At 38.9% G+C, this 24,020-nt stretch overlaps 1 protein-coding gene across 1 annotated transcript in view; it reads right to left on the reverse strand.

The window, feature by feature from the left end:
- Positions 1 to 24,020, reverse strand: part of LOC122788763 (outer dynein arm protein 1-like) — a 683,950-nt gene that overhangs the window by 66,074 nt on the left and 593,856 nt on the right. Inside the window, exon 13 of the mRNA XM_044055657.1 lies at positions 5,108 to 5,271. Within this exon, the coding sequence (XP_043911592.1) occupies positions 5,108 to 5,271 (164 nt within the window). The remainder of the gene's footprint in view (positions 1 to 5,107; positions 5,272 to 24,020) is intronic.

Raw genomic sequence — 24,020 nt, forward strand, 5'->3', positions numbered from 1 at the left:
AAATAAAATCTGGGCAAAATGGAGAGCCTCCAAATGTCCATCAGATCACCTTTACTTTAAACAGTTAAGAAATACCACCAAGAAAGCTATTCTTAGAGACAAAAAAAGAGTATTTAATTTGTCTCCAACAAACCCATCCACAAAATCCACAAAAATTCTGGACAAGTATAAACAAACTTCTTCAGCCAGAATACTCCAACTCCTGCCCCAGCAGGATTCAACCATTATAACTCCAACCAGATTCCCAACGCCTTTAATACCTACTTTACTGAAGCCATTCAAACCCTAGCCAATACTCTGACACCTATAACCACTTGCCCGTTAAATTCCACTAGGACTCCTTCTCCCACCTTTCAAATACAACCTGTACCTACATCCCTAATCTGTAATCTCCTTCAAAAACTAAAACCTTGCACCCCGTCTGCTGACTTGTCTGCCAGCTGAATACCTGCAAATTGCTGCAAAAGCCATAGCCTACCCCATTTCCATCCTTATCAATAGAACTATTTTAGAAAGCAAAATTCCTGCCATATGGAAAGTATCCCACATCATCCCATTACATAAAGGTGGGTCATCTACTGAACTCACCAACATTCGGCCTACTGCCTTACTCTCTCCAATAGCTAAGATAATGAAGAAATGCATTCACAGACAACTACTTCACCACCTCCTCCAAAATAACCTACTTGCCAACTGCCAACATGGCTTCAGGCCATTCCATAGCACAACCACTGCCCTGTTGTCCTTTTCTGACTCCATAAACAAAACTCGTAACAATAACACTTTCTCCTCTGCATTATTTATTGACCTTTCAAAAGCCTTTGATATGGTAAACCACAATATACTTATAGACATACTAAAAGCCCAATCACTTGACCCACAAGCATTACAATGGTTTAAGTCCTACCTGGAAAACAGACAGCAAGCAGTACTTTGGGATACCAATCTTTCTACATCCCTCCCAGTGAATAATGGGGTACCCCAAGGCTCCATCTTAGGACCCCTACTCTTTTCCTTATTTATTAACGATCTTCATACCCAAATTCCTCAAGCCACCTGCATACAATATGCAGATGACTCTACTTTAATTTGTTCAGCCAAGACTATAGCCTCTCTCCAATCCCTCACTCAAACTGTATTCAACAGTGTTGAAAATTAGTTCACACAACACTGCCTCCTCCTGAACCCCAAAAAACAAAATTACTGCTTTTTGCTACAACTCTAAAATCACCTCAACTGTACTTCACAATTACCTCAAACAATGGTACTAACATAACCCCTGACACAACAACCCATCTGCTAGGAGTAACAATTGATAACCTTAGCTATGATGACCACATTAGTTCTACAATAAAGTCTGTTAACAAAAAACTAGGCACCCTTTACAGAATCAAACCCTTCATCAGCCAGAATGACTAATGCCCAGACCCATCTAATCTCTATCCTGTTCTATGCTTCTGCAATATATACCAATCTAAGAACAACCTTAACAAACTTTCCAGCAGTTATAATAATATAGCCAGATTTGCCACTGGTACCCCATTTAGAACTCATCACTGTCTCAACCTTAAACAACTGGGATGGCTAGAACTGCAAAATCAACTACTTTGTCAACAACTAGTTATCACCCTAACAATACCCCTATCCTCACTAATCTGATCGCACCATACAAAAATCTTGAAACACTACGCTCAGCAAACAAGCTCCTTGTTGCCACTACTAAGTCAAAAAACAAAGCTGGGGACTCACTTTTCTCCAACACAGTAGGTAAAAACTGGAACCAGCTTCCTACTGAACTATCCACCCTTGCTTCAACTTTCCAATTTAAAAAACATCTTAAAGAACACCCTAAATCTCGCTGGCTTTGTCCATGCTCTAACCCTGATGGACATCGTATTCCCCTTCTTGCTCTCTCTACACTTCTCTTCCATACTATTCTTTGAGGCTCACTTTGTAATCTATATAAATAAATAATTAATTATATATTATTTCTTTGTTTATCTCTCTGTTATTGATATTACCTTCAACCTACTAAATGACTTCTTACTATTTTTGTTCTTACCACACAATGTACTGTAACTTGACTAATTACTAAATATTGTATTCTTTGTCACTGCTAGTGCTTGGAGCTTTTCTCCCCGGCCTCTACTGAAAATGGACATATATCCAGTTAGACTAGCCCGGTCAACAAATGTAAAATAAATAAATAAAAATAAAATAAATAATATCTTAATATCAATTAATGTATATGTGAAACTATTTAATTATTATGTTTATAATTGTCTATGATCCAGGATGTGCCAGAAAGGGCTTTGTCAACTCACCTGGTTAAAAGTAGGAAAACAATTTCAACAACTGTTCATGTGGCAAATAGTGGGTATATATATATTTTAGTAATACATTTGATTGACTGTATACACTGGCTTTACAAGAAAGTGTAAACAGAAAAATATATAACAATGTGTTATGAAAAACAGTCATGGAGTACAGAGTTTGTGGGGACATTGAAAAACTATACAATGCTATTTTCTACATGGATTAAACAAATACAGGTACATTGAACAGCATTTCTTATAAACTTCCCATTATAAAAAATCTCATGTGACTTGCCAAGCTGTTCACAAGAAGTTATGTTTAATATATTATATTTCTTCTTTAGTTTAGTTTGCCTATTCAGTGCTTGAAATATGCCTTAAGACCTTAGCCTAGCATTCTTAAGCGACTATACACTTCAATAAAACTACAAAAAGCATGAGATGTATATAATCCAGAGTGCATCTTTGTAAAACTGTAAAAATGTATAAACATTACAGTTTTATTACAGACAGGATGTTGCTGCAATCCGTGCAGTAATTTCCTCAGATACTATGATTTCTAGAGTAACTAGAAGACTGATAAGGCCTTGTTTTCAGTTCTCCTCTCCTGGCTGCCCTGTAAAACTGTAAACACATCACTCAGACACAAAGATGAAACTGATTCTTTGGAATAACTCATGCAACAACTGCGTCTCTCGCATGTAATTACTATGAGCGCTGCATAAATATAGGAAGATGTAGGTTCTATACCCCTGACCCCAAATCATACCCCAAAAACAGTAACAGAATTAATGACAAGAGCAGGCAAATGTCAAGGAGTTACACCTGCAGCTCCTGTGTCCCCAAAACCAATGAATTCTTAAAGCAACTGCACTGTCCAGAAACACAAGCAAATGGTATTAGAAAGGAGCTGCTCCTTATCTACACAGCTTAAATACAGGCAGAAGGCAGCTCTTTAGCACTGAATTACCAATCAAATCCATCAGATGCAATAAACAAAAAGTAGCCACAGGCCATACAGCTACAGCTTCTTTGCCCCAAATTATTGAATATAAAAACCTTTTTTTTTTTTTTAAAACTGCTCCATTCAGCCAACACCCTTCTGCCATTCACTGCTCTGATCTCCAGCAGAACTGGAATATGTAGCCTAGCCCCACCAGTACATCAGACCCTTACCCTTCTCTCCCTCAGAAAGGTGAGCAGGCTCAGCAGCTTCTGTCCTTCGCTGTCCCTTCAATCTCCAATAGGTGTCCAAGCCACTACCCAAACATGGGTCACGTGTCAAAGACAGAGCTTTATCCCTCTGTGCCAGACCAAACATCCACTCTTCGAAGGCAGCTTGTGATATCCTACCGGTAAACCCAGGGGCTTCGATTTCAGGACAAACAGAACAAGACTGATTGGGACTGCAAGCAAATCTGACCTACAGCTGACCATAGATGACTTATCTACCCCTCCTCTTCACAGGAATAAGGCAACTAAGCCATCTATGGTCAAGTGTGGGTTAGATCTGCTTGAATCCCAATCAAAGTCTTGCTTACGGCAGTGAGCGCATTGATATCATATTGCTGCGTCCTTTGTGGACGCTCTAGATAACAAGCTGTTAAACGTATGCATCAGATTAGATGGCAGTTACATGTACCTTACAGTAAGGACTTTTGTCACAGCAGCGTCTTATTTTTATCATACATACGTAGATTACAAATTTATATTCACTCGTTGTCATGAACCAACACTTACAACAGGCAGCTATGCAGACCTCAGCTTCTTGGCACCGGGCAGGTCTTGCCACCGTGTGATGATACTGCAGATCTGAAAGTTTCACGATGCAAATTTGCAACATGCCCATCATTCTGAATTTAAGATTGATCATTTATTGAACTCCGTATAAATCAGCCTTCTTTACAAAACTGCTACTATTCTGTCTGTAATGCGTTTTAAAAGGGCAGCATGTTTATTGTCACTATCTGAAGAGCCAATTTTGGTTCCTCCTGTTAAGTATCCAGCAAAAAAAAAAAACAGTAGGAGATTGGCAGCACCATGATAGAAATGGCAAGTCAGGCAGCAAAGATATGTTTGCAAGTTTGTGGGTGGGTGGGGGAGAGATCTGCAATGCATACTACAAATATGTTAAATAAAGTTGACATTAATAGAATTTAATCTGGAGCAGGTTATAAAAAGATAAAGTACAGATATTATAACATATAAGCTCTGAAACTAGATATAGGACACTGCGGATTAGAATGGAGATTTAAAATTAACAGTCAAGAGGAGTGTGAAGGGATTTAGAAAATGAATGTATCCAGATACTGTCCCTCACTATAGTTTGTACTGTCCCAAAGTAACTTAATTCATTCATTTTTGACTAACATAAATAGCTGAAGAGTTAGGCTATGGAATAGATATTATGTACAGTTCGCAGAACTTTGATAGACATAAAAAAGGAACTAAAGTAACCGGTCATGAATGCCCAGAAATGTGTGTGTGTGTGTACGTGTGTATGTGTGTGTGTGTATATATATATATATATATATATATATATAAATTTGTGTGTGTGTAAATGCTGGTTTTTCTTAGCGTGATAAATGACAAACCTCCGTTATAAAAGATAAAACTAGTACCACTTTGCTATAACTTTTCAATAAACAGGTGCTTTGTACAATGCAGAGATAAAATGTATAAATAATGAAAAATAAATGTTTAAGTCAAAACTGTTTACATACAATACAAAATAATAGTTTTCCACAAATACAGTTATGGTATAAATGTCACAAAGCAAGTTTTTGCCTAACCTGGTATTTCAGGAAGGTATGTGCATTCATCATTTCATTTGCTCTTTGCTCAATCAGTCCTAGGTACGTCAAGACATGATGGCCCGTAGTTGAGTCTGTCCAGTTCATCAGCTGTTGAACTTCATCCGTATCAACTCCCACCTTGCTGGCTAACCCAGTAATAGCTGCAGCATTTAAAATAAATGCTTTTTAAAATGTAGTCACAGAGCTACATTTAATACTGTAAATAATTCTCAACATTACTTTCTCATGTACAAAAAAAATGTAATGCATGCTGGTTCATTTTCATTTCCAAAACAGTTATAATCAGAGAATCAGCTGACCACAAAAAATAATCTCCTGGTGTTGTCAGAAAATATGAGACTATGGTTTTTAAATGTCTGTGTGTTTATATTATTTTACTGATTTTCTTATTTGTGGAACGGGTTGATTAAATTCAGATGAGTACAATGTCTGGCAAAACTGGCATGAAAAGCACATAAAAGAACAACAAATGCTCCATGGGAATGGTAGACACATTGAACAATATGCAAAGTTCAGCGTGGAGGCTTGCATATTAGGTAACTGTGTTCTTACTCGTAGCTCCAATGTTGCCTAGTAGCATAGCCCTACACTTCTAAACAATGAGCACCGGAGCAATGCATACGAATGCAGTAAAGAGGGGGGTAGGCTTATGATAAGTCCTCATAAGTAAACTTGGTGCACTGCATGTATAGGATACCCACATAGGAACAGGGGTACTACAGTCCATACTATGCAAACTACCATAAATGGCAGTATAGAAAAGACATTAGTGCACATCAGGTAGGCAGTGGTATGTGCCTATGTGTTACAAAGTGGAAGATGTACAAGGGAAGGAGGATGGTTTCAGTATGTGCACACTTCTGATCCACATTAATAGCACTGAATAAATCTGTCAAAGTAAACTTTATTGTCATGCAGAGCAACACAGAGGAAAAAGTGTGCAACGCTGCATGAAATTTCGATACTCAGGTTCATACCATATGAATGACAGCTTACAAAAGGAAACTAGATTAATAAAAATGAAAGCTTTGTTTACATCAGAAACACAACAAATGCAACAGTAGGAACAGACTCGGTAGAAATAGAAAGATATGCAAAAACAGTGCTATAATAAATGAGAGGCACCCATGTAAACTTACCTATCAGCAATTTATAGCATAAATGTACGGTTCAGTTTTCCTAGTGCATATAGAGATGTATGAAGTGAGCCAGAGTGTTCATGTAAACAGTGATATATTGCACACATGTTTTATACAAGCAGCACGTTAGGCTATTGGTTTGTTATTCAGCAGTCTGATAGCATGTCAGAAGAAGCTATTATGGAATCTGCATGTCTTATATCTAATGCTTCTGTAGTGCTTCCTTGTTAGCAGGAGTTTGAACAGTCCATAAGCTGGATAGTGTACATACCTCAATAGTTTTTGGACTCTGCCATAGCATCTGTTTGAATACAGGTCCTGCAGGGATTTTTGTGGCCTGTTTAACAATCTTATCCAGTGCCTAACAATCAGCTTGACAGCAATTTCTGTATAAGACAGTACCACTCTCAATCGTGGCTCTATAGAAGGTGAGTAGGACTTGTGGGGGGAGGTTAGCTCTATGAAGTCTCACATACAGTGTGTGTATGCGAGAGTGGACATGTCCTAGTGTCTTATGCAAGTGCATCTCCTGGACTCAACAAAGGAGGAGTGGAGGATGGTATGGCACTGGGTCATGTGCCACTGGACCACCAGAGTTGCATTGGTTTTGTCTGATGGAGGTAAGAGAGGATAGTGAGCTATTAAACCACTGAGGTTACACTATCTATATCTGGGGTGTCAGAGGATTGTGAACCACTAGACTCCAGTACACTGGACTGTATCTGGGGAAAGATCAGAAGTCATGAGACTACCATGAATGAATTACACTTTCACACAGTCTGCAGATTGGTCTGTAGCCGAATTGCCTAGTACTTACATATGAACCTATGAACAATGGACTATGAATGGGAACAAACCCTGATATGGAGTGGAAGCAGGGAGCAGGACCACGCCTTGACAGCTCGTTGAGATCAGTTAGACTAGTTATTAAAGGTGACATAAATAACCACTAACAGCTGTCAAACCTTGGTACCTGCCACTGTTTTGTATGTGTAGATGTGTGAGTTGTCTAAGTAGCCATATCTGGGTTTGCGTCTGAGGGCATAACTAGATAAACTTGAGTGTGTGTGTGTGTGTGTGTTTGTGTGTGTGGGGGTTTGTGTGTGTGTGGGGGTTTGTGTGTGTGTGTGTGTGTGTGTGTGTGTGTGTGTGTGTGTGTGTGTGTGAGTGAGTGAGTGAGTGTGAGAGTGAGAGTGAGAGAGTGTGAGAGTGTGAAAGAGAGAGAGTGTGAGAGAGAGAGTGTGAGAGAGTGTGTGAGAGAGAGTGTGAGAGAGTGTGTGAGAGAGAGTGAGAGAGTGAGACCGAGAGAGTGAGTGAGAGCGAGAGTGTGTGAGAGAGAGTGACAGAGTGAGTGTGTGTGTGAGAGAGAGAAGAGTGCAAGTGTGTGTGTGTGTGTGTGTGTCTGTCTGTCTGTCACTGTGAGGGGGGGATTGTGTGACTGTATACATGTGGTTAAGTAGAACTGATTTCAAACAAGCACAAAAGGAAGAGGGAGCTTATTGGCGATGGAGTTTTTGCCGCTGACCCTAAGGAACCGAATGGTGCATCCTTTAATCCTGCAGCCACCCCGAGAGTGTTACTGGAAGCTAGTCTGGACAATATTAACAGTGGAGTGGGTTTGGATGTGCCGCAAGTGGGTCGAATTAATTCAGGTACTGTTACATCACCTAGACCCATAGAGACTTGTGACTGGTTGAATAAGAAATATTGTTTCAATATTAATAGAATCCCTAGTAAGGGACCTAAAAATGAAGACTCTTTCAATAAAAAAATGGACATTGTATCTAAACTAATGTTTAAATATAGATCTCTGTCGATAGAGAACGCCTATCTAATGGAATGTATCAGTAGGAACATTGTTCCTAAACGGTTGAGAATTTATAAATACCCAAACAATGTACAAATGGGCTCATTGTTTCACAAAGAACTAATGGAAGTTTTTAATAAATGTGGTTTAGATATTTTGAAGTTAATTATTAAGGAAAATAACAGGAATTTAGAATTATTGCAAAAAGATATTAATGAATTGGATGGGCTTATTAAGGAAGACCTTTTGTTCGGTATTAAAGAAGAGAGAGATAAATATTTTAAAGTAAGAAATGAAATAGACAACAAATGTAAGAGTTTAATAGATAGAAAAATGGAGAAATTAAAACGTGATTTACAGGATTATGAAAATGAGGCTAGCTACCCTAACCCCCCCCCCCTTTCATCCCATACATATAAAAAAAGTGTATATTATAATAATAATGGTGGGATGAAAGAAAAGGAAGGACATCATTTAGAAAACGATTATAATATTAATTAATTATAAACTATTATAGGGGGATGGAATGAATATGATAAAGAATTACCCCCTTTAGAGAGAGAACAGAGAAAGGAAATTTTCGGATGAGAGGGGGAGAAGGGGGAGGGGGAGATATTAGACAGTTGTACCCCTGACCCAAATTTGGATACAAATGGGCAAGAAATTGTGACAGTTGCAAACAAAAATATTTTTAAGGAATTTAATATTTATAATTACAGTGATGTGGTACTAGAGAAAGAATATTTTTTGTTTATTAGGAAAAGGTTTTAAATTTATTCCACAAACAAAAGGTGATTTGACAAACACACTCCTCAATATCAAATTATTTTTAAGAAAAATCAACATGGACTTGTTTTTTAAAAATGAAAGGTTTAATATATTGGATAATAACCAGACATTAAATAAGAAATCTACATTCAACCCCCCTATTCACCCTCAACTCAAGAACTTAGAAGATGTAATGGAAAATGAATTGAGAAAATGCAAGAGAGAAAGATATAAAATGAATATGGATAAAGGAGAATATAACACATTGAATGACTTAAGAATTAATCAAAATGTAAGAATAATGAAACCAGATAAAGGTGGAGGGGCGGTAATTATGGATACCATTATATATGAAGGTAAAATGAACTGTATACTTAGAGATGAAACAAAATATTCAGTGGTCTCTAAAAATGAAATAAATTTAGCATATAAAAGAATTGATATGGTATTAGAGGCTATGTTTCAAGAAGGAAGTATAGATGGGAAAATGTATTCATATTTAAGAGTGGACAAGCCAAAAATACCTGCAATATATGGTATCCCGAAGGTTCATAAGGATGATATGGACCCCCCGCTTAGACCTATAGTGTCTGCAGATGACTCAAAAACAGTCCCACTAGCCAAATATATAGATACAAAAGTTAAACATATTTGGATTAATAAGAAAGTCATTTTGAAGGATTCATGGGATCTATTAAGGGAAATTAAACCAGAATTTTTTTCTAGAGATTTGTTATTTGTCACTATTGATATAGTGGATTTATTTTCCTCTATTCCATATGTTGCTGGTATGAGAATGTTTGAGGATGAAGTTTTTCAAGATAGCTTATTGAGTCATAAAGAGAAGGTAGTGTGCACAAGTTTAATGGATATGGTCTTGAAAAATAATTACTTAATATTCAATGTAGAATTTCTCCAACAAATAAAGGTAGTGGCCATGGGTGCAGCCTGTGCACCTACCTTCGCCAACTTAGTACTGGCCAATTGGGAAGAGACATACATTCTCAATTTGAGCTTTAATACTTGCTGGAAGCTATATCAAAGGTTCTTGGATGATATAGTTATTTTTTGGACAGGGAGGGTTGAGAAACTAAATGAGTTCTTGACTTATATTCAAGAAACAACAGATTTCCTTAAGTTTACTCATAACAAGTCAGAAATAAGTTTGCAATATTTGGACATTGAAGTATATAAAGGAATTCATTCCTTGGAAACGAAGATGTATAGAAAGTCAACCTACTGCAATTCATTTTTGTACTATGAAAGTGCACATCCAACCCATTGTAAAAAGAATATAGTCAAAGGACAATTTATTAGGGGGTCACGGATGACGAGTAATCATGAGGATTTTAAGGAGGAGTGTGTATTGTTGGAAAATATGTTTTTAGACAGAGGGTATCCAAAAGAATTTATCAGCAATATAAGGGTAGGGGTAGAAATGGAAAGATCAAATAGATTTAAACCTATTCTGTGAGAAAAAGAAAATAACAAGAGACAAATGGAAGGGAAGGAAAAGAATGTTAAGGAAGACTACCAACACGCCCTTATCCTGGAATATAATGCTTTAAATCAGGTTACTAAATCCATCTTTCAAAAGGAATGGGCCAGATTTAGAGCTTTTACAGATTTGGAAGGAATAGCAATAAGTATACCTAAGATAGTGTTTAGAAATTCCAATAGTAATAGGGATATGTTGGAACACAAGACGGAATTTAAAAAGATTGGTAGTAGTATTAGTGGAAGAAAAACGGGTACCTTCAAATGTGGAAAGTGTAACCAGTGTGAATTTATTGCTAATAAAGAAAAAATTTTTTGGAGAGTAGGGAAATATGGATTAGTAGTAAAGGAATATATAATTGTGAAACAAAGGGCCTAGTGTATCTTGCCACCTGTATAAAATGTTGTTCCTTTTATGTAGGGAAAACGGAAAGGACCCTAAAAAGGAGGATTTATGAACATAACTATGATATAGAGAGAGAAAAATAAACAAATGCTCTATACAAACACTCTAAAATATGCAAAGAGGGTAAATTAAATTTTTTTGTAATAGAGCATATTAAAATTAACAGTAGAGGGGGTCCTTGGGAAGACACTATAAGTTATAGGGAACTATGGTGGCAAGTAACACTAGAGGCCAATAAAACACCAGGTTTAAATGAATACATATCCATACTTCCGCTTTTAAAACTAAAGGCAATTGAGTTATGAGAATTAGTGCAATAGATTTTTTTACACTAGGTGGTGCTATTTCATTAAATGTTAGTGCTCTGTCAGTATTTTATGTAATTTCTAAATATATTTTATTTTAATTCTATTTAGGTTTTATTATTTATTATCCGATATGAATTTTAATAAGTTGGGTTGTGTAAGTTAAATTATTTATTTATTTAGCAAAAGTTTTTATAAATAAATGAATTTTTGGAAATAGTGATTTTATATAGGTATGATGAAATATTTATGAATAATTCATGAGCCCATAAGTGCAGTTGATTGGTTAATTTGAATTAATTGGTTAGTAATCTATTGGTTAGGAGTTTTAATTAAGTGTATATAAATGGTATTCAGAGATTTTTTTTAACATCTGATGAAGTCCAGTGTGAGGACGAAAATGCAATTGTTATTTGTAAAAGCGTTAATGACTGTTTTTCACAATAAACGTTTATTTCGCAAGTTACGTGTTTCTGGCTGTGGATTCTGCTCTCCGTGCCTTGCATTCCATTTTTTCTTGGTAAGTAGAACTCGTGTTATGAAGTAGCCAGGGCTAGGAGGGCACTTATTTCTTTAGTGAAAATATTCCCATAAGTGTAGCTGGCTCAAACTAATGCCCCCCTCCACAAGCTTCTACTGGCAACAAAATACATAACAGGCACACAATCACACACACACCTCTCCTGCCCCAATCAAATCAGGTCCAATTTCTTCACTTTTCCCCTGACCCTCCTTCCACTTAATTTAATTAAAAAAGAAGAAGAAGAAGAAGAAGAAGAAGATAAACATAAATAATTACGTCTCCATAAAACCATTTCTGGAATATTGAGGAATAAGGGCTATATAGGGCAATCAGAGTGCAGCCTTATAAATGTAGATTTTAGATGTATTTGTATCACTGTTGGATTTGGTTTATATGACGTTTTTATTTTGACACACTACTACATTGTACTACTTTAGTAGAGTGTCTTAATGTATTTATACTTTCCGTCTTATACACTCCATCTGATTGTATATAATCCCTGACATGACAGAGCATATTAGTAAGTGCAAGAAACTCTAATTGACAGGGTATGTTTGGATTCTCATAAATACATTATGAATAGAATAATAATAATGAAGAAAAGTCCTAGTTCAGAATTTAAAGATATAACATCTAGTAAATAACATTTACGTTTTCTATAATGGAGCTGTTAAAATTAATGTCCAAAATAGTGAGTTTATGCATCATAACTAGGCTGTTTTGTAGACCCTTGATATTTGAGATAGTGGGACCTTATTGGCATTTGAGATAGTTGCACCTGATTGATACACCCTCTTTTTAATCTATCTGATGCCCATCTGAATTTAGCAGGCTAGATATATAGCATATGACACTTCAGTTGAGAGAGGTGAGTGAGACACAGCGATTATAGTCAGTCAGGCTGTGTTATTATAGGATATACTCTCTATCACGACAGTGGCTAAACATCATTAGCCGCTGGATACGTTGAGATTGAGCCCTGGAGCATTAACCAGAGTATTTTTTACTTTCTAGTAGCTTACATGGTGTGAGGCCAACATCAATATCGGTTAGATTGTTAAATACCGTGTAGGATAAACATTGTTGCCTCTTCAATATTTCCAAGGTTCATACTTGACTATATAGCACTCCCCAAGAACAGAGAGTTATGTCCATTATATTTTGGGCTTAGATGTTGGACCTAGGATAGAAATAGATATATATAAAATACACACATATACACGATCGTGTACAGTAGACAAGATGCAAGCTTGACTTTTTATTATGAATTTTTTATTATGAATTTTTCATTATCAAGTTTTCATATTCAATATAGGTACATTTTTAATGAATAATATTTCATGTTTATGTTCATACAGTGTTCCGTGTCATAGATACATCAGCTATTTGTAGACATCTTCTAACATGCAGATATTTGGTAGGTTATAACCACATTTCTTTAGAAGTATTCTGCGTATTGTTGATTGATTGGAAGTCAAGCAACAAGTTTCTCAACAATATAGAAGTTAAGGGCGGGGTTGCAGCTTGACCAATACTATGTAGCAGCTTGATGTTATATATTTGTGATATATTAATTAATCGTTTTATTTTATTTGTTAGTATTTTATTGTTATATTAATGATATTTTATCGTGTTGCATTTTATTGTATTTTTTGCACTTCATCTTGGGTTTACATATGACACAGTGAGGTTCATTTTGATATGGCATCTATATATATATATAAAAAAAAAAATTGTTCAGTGAGTCAGAAAAATCTTTCAGCGAGCTGCCTCGCGAATGATATGAACCAGCGCTTGGATTGCGCACAACACCCATGATGACACAGTCCTAGTATTTAATGGGATGTCTGTATACAGTTTGTTATTGTTTTGCTTGATGTGGAGCTAAAAAGCAAGTAGATATACCAGTTGCACTAGAACGTGTTCCATTGACTGATTAGTAGTATTTTTAAACATATAGTCACACGGTGACAATTGTTTTTATTCAAGTTGTTTTTATTCAACTTGTTTAGTTCCAATGATTATGAATTATAGCATTATGCTAATGTTTCTTACCAGTGATGGAATGTGGTGATTTGTTATATTATATAATCTGCACGGATGAGCTGAGAGATTGTGTCCTGAATCACTATATTCAATAAGGCTGAACAGTTGGTTTGCTTGCCTTAGCAAGAAGTAATCGCAGCAATGCAGTTGTTTTAACTTAACTCATTTTGGTTTTAATTTGGTCTATTTGCATAATAAATAGCTTAATGATGTGATTAGCTGCTGAATGCTTTAGATATAAAAATGCTTGAGAAGTTCATGGTATTGTATCTGAAGAAGCTTGCTAGCAGCAAGCGAAAGCACTTATCCATTTTTATTCATTTACTGGAATAAAGATTTTTGCTGAAGAAGGTGTCTCGTGGTGTATCCTGACTAGTTACTTCATCGTAATTTAATTAAAAAGTAAGAAAGAAAAAAATGTATTTATTTTCAACTGAAACAAACTGCTTATTACAATGTAGTAAATCAGCTGCTTGTTTAAACCACACAGGGAGCGCTACAGTGTTCTGGTTTGGCCACAAATGCAATACCAGCTTTTAAAACCCTTTATGCATTAGAGTGTTATTAGGTTCAGATCCTCATGCCCCACAACACTCTGTGCCTGGGGCAGTTGTCCCCTTCAACCTGCGCTAGCTTCGCTACAGGACCTGCTCGCAAGTGATTCATAGCCTAGCAAATTTCTACTTAGTGAGATGTTGTACTTGTGGGACTCTGTGTGACTATAAAGCACTAAATATCAGGGCAGGACACCTTGACGTACTTGGTGGCATGTAAATTTCCCCATATTGCAGCAAGTATTAATCCTGGTCATTGAGTTATACACTGTTCTCTGCAGTCATCAATAAACACCTGCAATGAATGTACATTCTCATTCAGATTAACTGATTTTTAGTTTCCATGAATCAGATCATCTTTGGACAACGTTTATACTATATCAGTACAAGTTACTTCAGCTCACACATAGGTGTAGAGAGTGCATATTTCATCCGTAAGCACGGATATGTTCGTAAGACTGCTTATTTCATCCATAAGTACGGATATGTTCGTAAGACTGCTTATTTCATCCGTAAGCACGGATATGTTCGTAAGACTGCATATTTCATCCGTAAGCACAGATATGTTCGTAAGACTGCATATTTCATCCATAAGCACGGATATGTTCGTAAGACTGCTTATTTAATCCATAAGCATGGATATGTTCGTAAGACTGCTTATTTCATCCGTAAGCATGGATATGTTCGTAAGACTGCTTATTTCATCCGTAAGCACGGATATGTTCGTAAGACTGCATATTTCATCCGTAAGCACAGATATGTTCGTAAGACTGCATATTTCATCCATAAGCACGGATATGTTCGTAAGACTGCTTATTTAATCCGTAAGCACGGATATGTTCGTAAGACTGCATATTTCATCCGTAAGCACAGATACGTTCGTAAGACTGCATATTTCATCCATAAGCACGGATATGTTCGTAAGACTGCTTATTTAATCCGTAAGCACGGATATGTTCGTAAGACTGCTTATTTCATCCGTAAGCACGGATATGTTCTCAAGACTGCATATTTCATCCGTAAGCATGGATATGTTTGTACTGCCATCTTTGCTGCTTTGCATGCAGGCAGTAATATGTTGCCCAAAGCCATGCTACAGGTGGAAAGTATATGAACAGCTGCATCTTAGATTTAGTAAGGGACATTAAGATAATGAGTAAAAACTGTAATACTAACGACAATTAAGTGGCACAGAGCGGTAAGCAGACCCACTGTCTTCACATCATCGCTCACTCATACTCAATTGCCATTTCCAGTGTAAGGACTAGTCTGAGATGATGACTTATGCTCTTATATCTCTTCTATTCCTAGAGAAGAGGGGATGGAACATTTTATGGCAGTATGCATAGAAACAATATTCTAATGAGAAAATTAATATGATTGTGGATTTTATGGACCTAGTTTTGGATTACAATTTTATTTATTTTGAAGGGGAGTATTTTAAGCAAAATAAAGGTGTTGCTGTGGGTGCTTCTAGTGCCCCAATTTACTCTAACATGGTTTTGCTTGAATGGGAACAGAACAATATTTTTAACAGCAGCTTTCACCAATATATAAAGTTGTATACGTTCGTTTTCTGGATGATGCATTTATATTATGGAAAGACCCAGACAGCAAGATAAGAAATTTATCAAATACCTCCATAAATACTCCAGTTTTCTTAAATTCACCTATACATGCAACAAAGATGGAATTAACTACCTGGATACCTTTATTCAAACACACTAAGGATATTTTTAAATCCTTGATTTACAGAAAGCAGACATTTAGCAATTCTTATTTGGAATTTACTAGCTGCCACCCACTGTGTCAAAAGAAAAGTATAGTCAAAGTTCAACTCATTCGAGTTGCCAGGATGACTTTACATTTCAAAGATTTGGCTAAAGAATTGAGGGTAGTGGCAGAGATGTTTTACAGGATGGGATATCCATCAAAGTTAGTAGAAGACATTATGGCATATGTGAATTCTGAATGAGGTAAAAAATATAAACCCCTTTTAGGGACTGGGTTCCAATATAAGCAGACCCCCAAAAGAAATAGTGGGTATGACACCACTGATTGTCTCCTATGGACTGTTGGCAAGTGATGTAAAAAATGTTGTTTCAGCTAATCGGAATACATTAAAAAGTAACCCCTCAGTTTGCTCCATACTTAGTCCACATCCTTCATTGTGTACAAAATTGGCACCAACATTAACACAAGCTTGGAACAGGGGAATTTGATTAACGGTAATGATAGTATTGCTAAGAAAGGGACATAAAAATGTGGGAGATGTTCACGGTGTAGTTTCATTATGGAAACAACGGAATTATTTTAGAGAACGACCTCCGGTCAAAAAGGGCGGGGACTTAAACCTCGACACGGTTATAAATAGAACGTGCTGGAGGGACAGATTCATCACCCAGAGACTCCCTATGCTGTGGAACAAAATCCCGGTACATGTGAGGCAGAGCACCTCGATGGCCTTGTTCAAGAGGAATCTTGACCAATGGATGGGAGATCGCAGATATACCCCAGGGATTACTTCAGTGTCACTGCTGGACAGAGGCACAGCAAAATAATAGGCTTAGTTTTTATTCACACTAAAGGGGTGGCGAAAGCCACATAACTATGGGCTAGGCTTATAAATGCCCTTGGGCAGATAGCCTAGTATGAACCTATGAACCTATGAAGAAGTAACTGCCAAACTACTGGCATGGTCTACCTTGCTAAATGTTTAGGTCACCCCGCCTTTTATTTAGGTCACCCCGCCTTTTATGTAGGTAAAACAGAGAGATAACTCTGACAGAATTTACAAACATCAGTATCAAATTATAAATTGTAACAATGCCCTGTTCAAGCACTCTATAAAATGTCCCTCTTATAAAAATTATGGGTTCGGCATTTTAGAGCATATTAAGGTAAATCCCAGAGGTGGTGGTTTTAAATCTAAACTGGAGGAAAAAGAACTGAGATGATAGGTATGGCTACATGCTTCATATTTCCTGGGACTAAATGAGAATATTTTTTTGATACCTGTCCTTAATAATAGAACTATATTAATATTAACATGTATTTTCTTAACAGCCTTTATTTTTTTTGAGAGAGTCTGGGCATTGATTTTTTTTTTGTAGAGCCCACATCACACAAGTTCTTGGAAAAGCTGGTCACACAATTTTTAATGATTGAAAATCCGTTGATATGTGTAACAGGGTATTCAGAAGCCCTGCAGAGGTTATAGGATGAAAGTGCTAAATATACAGGATTATGTTCAGGTCTCTGATCATCATAGCCCCCCCCCTTTCCCATTTTCTACATGGGACCAGGGTGTTGGTTTAACTGTCACCATCTCTCTCAGTTCAATGCTACTCTCCTATAGTCCTCGACAGTAATGCCAGGCTCTCCCAGGTCTCCCACACATTCCTTCCATCTCTTTGGTGGATACCCTCATTTCCTCTTGCCTTCTTCCCATCTATCTCAAATCATCATCTTCACCAGATTGTCTTCTGCTTTTCTGCACACTTCCGAACCACCATAATCTGTTCTCTGATTACCTCAGCAATTGGTTTCTGCTCGGATCTCATTTCTTCATCTGATCCACTGGGTGCATCCTACTAACTGTAATCAGGCATTTCATCTCCATCATGTCTAGCTTCCTCAACTGATATGCCTTTTCTACCTAGGGTTCATGTACCATACAGTAATGCTGGTCACACTATAGTTTTGTAACCTAAATTCTCAGCTTCTTTGGCATTCTTCTGTTGTACACTAGCCCTGATGGTCTTTTTCAATTAGCTGCAGCCCCTCTGATTTCTCTTCTCCTCAAATCACCCCTCCCATTGCCTTGCAACAGTTAACCTCTTCCACTATTTTCCCTTTTATCTCAGTTTGTAGCTTTCTTCTGATTACCCCCATTTGGTGCCATTACAGCTGTCTTATCTGTACTCTTTCTTTCCATGTGCCTTCAGTTTTACATTCCATTCCCCATGTCCTTTGCTGACGTTCTTGCTCAGAGTCTGCCTGTAATGCCACATCATCTGCTTACAGCAACTTTGTTGATTTGCCCCCTCCATCCCATTTGGTAATGTAGTCCATCACTGGTAGGAACAGCAGTGTGCTAGGAGCTGAAACCTGATGCACACCCACTCCAACTGAGAATCTCTCTGTGAAACCGAACACTAATCATACTTGAGTCATTGAACCCTTGTACATCATCCTCCTTTTCCCCCATCTTCTACATGGGGTTGAGGTGTTGTGTTAACTGTCACCATCTCTCTCAATTCAATGCTGCACTCCTGCCTTCTTCAACACTCATGTCTTACTTCACACACACAATCATCCACCTCTTTGCTGGATGCCTTTGTTTCCTCTTACCTTTTTCCTGTCTGTACCAAATATTCTTTAACAGATCATCTTCTGCTTTTCTGCACATGTGCCTAAACCACCATAATATGTTCTCTTTGATCTTTTCTGCAATTGGAGCTACTTTGGCTTCGGCTCTTATGGCCTCATTAAATTGTCTGCCCCACATTGTGATCCTATCACCTTTCTCAGGCACTTCATTTCCATCACCTGTAGCTTCTTCGTCTGCTCTGCCTTTACTGCCCAGGTTTCTGTACCATACAGTACTTCTGGTCGCACCACTGTTTTGTACACCTTACTTTTCAGCTTATTTGGTATTCTTCTGTCATATGCTACACCTGACACTCTTTGCCAGTTGCCTACAGCCCCTCTGATTCTAGCTTTGAACTCTTCATTTGGACTTCCCTTCTCCTCAGCCACCCCTCCCAGATACTTGAAGCTATTTACTGGTTCCACTGTCTTCTCTTCAATCTCAGTTCTCAGCTTCTTCTGATTTCCCCAATTTGCTGCCATTACCACCGCCTTATCTGTACTTCGTTTCATACCATGTGCCTTCAGTATGGCATTCAATTCCTCTATCATTGGATGAAGTTCTTGCTCAGAGTCTACCTGTAATGTCACACAGTCTGTGTGCAGCAACTTTGTTAATCTGTCCCCTCTCACCTATTTGCTAACATAGTCCATCACTAGTATGAACAGCAGTGGGGTCACAGCTGCCCCGTGATGTACACCCATTCCCACTAGGAACCCCTCAGAGACTGAACACTGTACTTGAGTCATTGAGTCCTTGTACAAAGCCTGCACTGACTCTACAAATGTTTCTGGGACTTCAAACCACAACAGGAGTACTCAATCAGATTTCTTGGGACCTTGTCATATGCTTTCTCCAAGTCTAGGAATGGCCAGTTGGACTCTCTCCTCATCTCTAGCTTCTTCTCAACTGTCTCACTGCCAACATTGGGTCAGTTGCACTGCATCCTGATCTGAATCCGAACTGCTCATCTCCCATCTTACTTTCTACTACTATGCATATTTATCAAGCACCCCCTCCAGGACTTTCATGCCATGTAACAGGAGTTTGAGTCCTCTGTACTGCCCACAGTTGTAGATGCCCCCCTTGTTTTTGCACGCAACATGAGTATGCTTATTCCCCAATCTTCTGGGAACAGCCTTTCTCTCTACACTGCTATGAGCACTCTCAGGAGCCATTTCTCCCCTATTTCACCCAACATCTAGAGATTTTTTGCTGTGACCTCATATGAGCCTGCAGTTTTCACTGACTTCATTTTCCTTAGTGCTGTTCCTACTTCTAGGATGGATTCTTCCTCCTCTTTCATCGTTGCTGGTGTCTGAGGAAATACAGCTTCTGTTGGGATTTCTTTATTCAGAAGCTGCTGAAAATCCTCTTTCCATGTGTCTTTGATTTGCTGTGGAATGGTGAGTAGGTTGTTCCTGGCATCCCTTACGAAGGGTATCTAACTATCTTTATCTTTGTGTCTTTGTCTTTCAAGCTAATAGGAGTTTCTTTGTGCAGTGTATGGAGTCACTTTTCAGAAACTGGAAAAGTGCCTCTGATGTCTTGTTCTTTGCTATTGCAAATCCTTCCTTCGCCTCTGTTAGCCAACCAGTATTCCTTCCTAGCCGGGTCTGTCTTTCCTATCTCACACTTATTCCTGCACTTCTCCTTTCCTTTGATAACTTCCTGGATTTCTGCATTCCACCACCACATTTCCTTATGTATGTTATTTCCATACCTTTCCCAGTCATGAACTTGTTCTATAGTCCTCACACATGCTGTTTTGAGGCGCTGTCATTCTTCAACTCCACTTATTTCTGCTTCATCCTGCAGTGTTGGAGCCCTAAGTAATTCCTTGAACTCTTGTACTTTCTCTCCGGTCAACTTCCAGGTCCTCAGCCTGGTCTGTGTTGACTTTACAGCCTCCTCTGACTACTGCTTGCAGCTGATGGAATCAACTAGTGGTTTATGCTGCGGGCCAACTGTTACACTGGGGATGACTGCATTCACTGATTCTACCCAAGTGCCCTTCCCTTACTAGAAGGAAGTCTACCCAAGCTGAATGTTGGCTACTCTTGTATGTGATCTTGTGATGGTCTCTTTTGCTGAACCATGTGTTGGCTACTATCAAGCCATTTTTGCCAGACAGGCATCTAGAATAGCCTCCCCCTTATTCCTGTTGCCTCAGCCATGTAGACCAAGGAAGTGCTCATATTCTGTTCAGCCTGTCACGATGTGTGCATTCTGATAACTCACTATCAAAACCAATTCATGTTGTCCTGTGTTGTCTAGACTCAGCACCAATTCATGCGGTCCTCTGTGTTGTCTAGGCCCAGCACCAATTCATGTTGTCCTGTGTTGTCTAGGCCCAACACCAATTCATGTTGTGCTGTGTTGTCTAGGCCCAACACCAATTCATGTTTTCCTGTGTTGTCTAGGCCCAGCACCAATTCATGTTGTCCTGTGTTGTCTAGGCCCAACACCAGTTCATGTTGTCCTATGTGTTATCTAGGTCCAGCACCAATTCATGTTGTCCTTTGTGTTGTCTAGGCCCAGCACCAATTCATGGTGTCCTATGTGTTGTCTAGGCCCAACACCAATTCATGTTGTCCTATGTGTTGTCTAGGTCCAACACCAATTCATATTGTCCTGTGTTGTCTAGGCCCAACACCAATTCATGTTGTCCTGTGTTGTCTAGGCCCAACACCAATTCATGTTGTCCTGTGTTGTCTAGGCCCAACACCAATTCATGTTGTCCTGTGTTGTCTAGGCCCAACACCAATTCATGTTGTCCTGTGTTGTCTAGGCCCAGCACCAGTTCATGTTGTCTAGGCCCAGCACCAATTCATGTTGTCCTGTGTTGTCTAGGCCCAACACCAATTCATGTTGTCCTGTGTTGTCTAAGCCAGTTGCCCGATTGCACCCTTTCCTGTGATATCACAAAATTGCCATGAGGTACATACTGAGATTATAAAAATTACCTTATTCTTACACTAGAGTCTGATCGCCATAAGAATATCACTAATTCTGATACCCTCCCTCACTGTGTTCTGAAGTCCCTACCTGGCCTGATCACAATTCCCACACCCTTCCATTTATTCCTCCTGTGTAGTAAACTCTGTTCTCCAATCCAAGTGGCTTTGCTGCACTGCCCTTCCATCATGTCTCCTGGATAGATGGAATATTCGTCATCTTCCTCGCCATCATGTTATCTCATGTGTCCCATCAGTAAACCTATACTGACTGTGGCAATCCTTAGCTCAAGTTTGGCAGGTTGACTGGTTTTACATACAACTTTCACTCAACAGAGCTACTCCAAGTAATTCAGGATAACGCCATCCGACCAGAAGATTATTAACCAAGGGCTGTGGGGGCTTTATGACTGAGTGACACACAGCTACAGTTATCCCAACTCCACATTGGGGGATCCACCTTGGATCCTGGAAACTACTGCTCCATCAGTCTGATGAGCCTGATCTGCAAGGCCATGGAATGTATTATCATGGAACTTGTAAACAAAGACATTGGCAACCTTCAAACACTGGACCCCACCCAGTTTGGGTTTGTGAAGGGCCAATCTCATCTCTTGAACCTGATTGACTTAATTGAATCAGTCTCCAGAGCTGTGGACAAGAGTAAGGGGTTCCACACAGCTTATCTGGACCTCACCAAGGCCATCCCCTACACTGGAATCATAGATAAACTTACTAAGCTGGGTATTAATCCCTACATCACTCGATGGATTGCCAACTGGCTTACTGACAGAAACCACACTGTAAAAATAGCAGACTCCAAATCCAGATCCAGACAAGTGACAAGTGGAGTACCTGAGGGTTCAGTCCTGGCACCGCTCTTATTTGGCATCTACTTCTCTGAAGTACAGGCCAACATTAAGGGACTCTGGCTAACAAAGTTCGCAGATGAATGCAAACTGGGAGCCATTACTGAATCCCCAAATTATGTGGATATTCTACAAAAGGGTCTTACAGAAACAGTTGCTTGATGCCAGAGCCCTGGGCTCAAGCTCAATGCCAAGAAATGTATACTTATCCCCTTTGGGGAAAAAACATGCACCCGTGAATTACCACATAGGTGGCAGTAAACTAAACACTGAATGTGTGATAAGAGACTTAGGGATACAGGTGAACAGTGGTCTCACCTTCGATAACCACATCTCCACAACAGTCGGGAAATCCTATGTGGCACATCTCATCACTAAGGGGTTTTCATCCAGAAAAAAGGAGGTAATTGTCCCACTACTCATCCCTCAATAGACCCATTATAGAATACAATGCCCTGTTTGGTATGTACTGCTCAAAACATCTGCAACAACTGGAAATACCTCACTAAAAGAATCACAGGCCTAAAGCAGATGCCCTATGCTGACCATCTAAAAAAACTCCAGCTATACTCTGTCGCATATCGTCTACTCAGAGGCAATCTCTGCTTAACATAGAAGACCATGTCAAACCCAGTGCTGTCGGACATGCTACACTTAAAGAAATCCCAATCCCTCAGAGCCACATGCTTCAGGGATCTAAACCTTGTCATCACAATGAACCAAACATGCTGGAGGGATAGGTTCCTGACTCAGAGACTCCCCAGACTCTGGAATAGACTGCCCATACATGTCAAACAGAGCGCCTCTTTGGTACTCTTCAAAAGGAACCTTGATGACTGGATGGGAGATGGAAAATTCACCCCAGGGATCACGTCAGTCACCCTGCTAGACAGGGGTCCAGGGAAGAAATAAACAGGAAATTGTTAGGGCTAGGCTTGTATAGGCCATAGGGCTGATAGCCTAGTACCAACCTATGAACCTATGGCAGCACACAGTGGCCAATAAGGGCAGTAAGACCCCTCCCACAGTTGGCATGGATTCTTGGTGTAGTTAGAGTAGGTTGGATCCTCAGCCTGCTTGTAACCAGCAAATACTCATGCGCACTTGGTGACGTCAACACAACGAGATCACCAGGAAGTAATTTCTATACAATTAAGTAGCTATTCCTGACATGGCATGCAGCCTGTCATCCATGTTCTCCTAGCCAGGATATTGCACACTACAGTTGATGTTGCCAAAACGGTTGCCCAAAGCAGTTGGTCTGTACAATTCTTCCCCTGTTCGGCACTATATACATTCTGTGCTGCTGCACACAGCTCCATTTGTGGGTGAGTTTGAGGTAGAAACACTCGGCATGCTTTTAGGAGGAACCCCACAGAAACCCAGGGAGAACATGCAAACTCCATAAAGGCATTGGATGGAGGTCAGGATCGACCCTTGTACCTTGTGCATGGGAAGCAAAGACCTTAACCATTATGCCAAGTGGTCATGCTTAGTTTGTGTTCGAGATATGAATGCCAAAATGTTCACCTTGAGAGTGAAGCTTGAGTAGTGAGTGTTGGCTTCCATGTCATGAGCAATAATATAAGTTATGATCAGAGATCCAATCGCAATTATTGGTAGTGCACAGAGATTTATCTACTCCA

This window comes from Protopterus annectens, chromosome 14.part0, assembly GCF_019279795.1.
Source record: "Protopterus annectens isolate FY-2018-M chromosome 14.part0, PAN1.0, whole genome shotgun sequence".
NCBI lineage: Eukaryota > Metazoa > Chordata > Ceratodontiformes > Protopteridae > Protopterus > Protopterus annectens.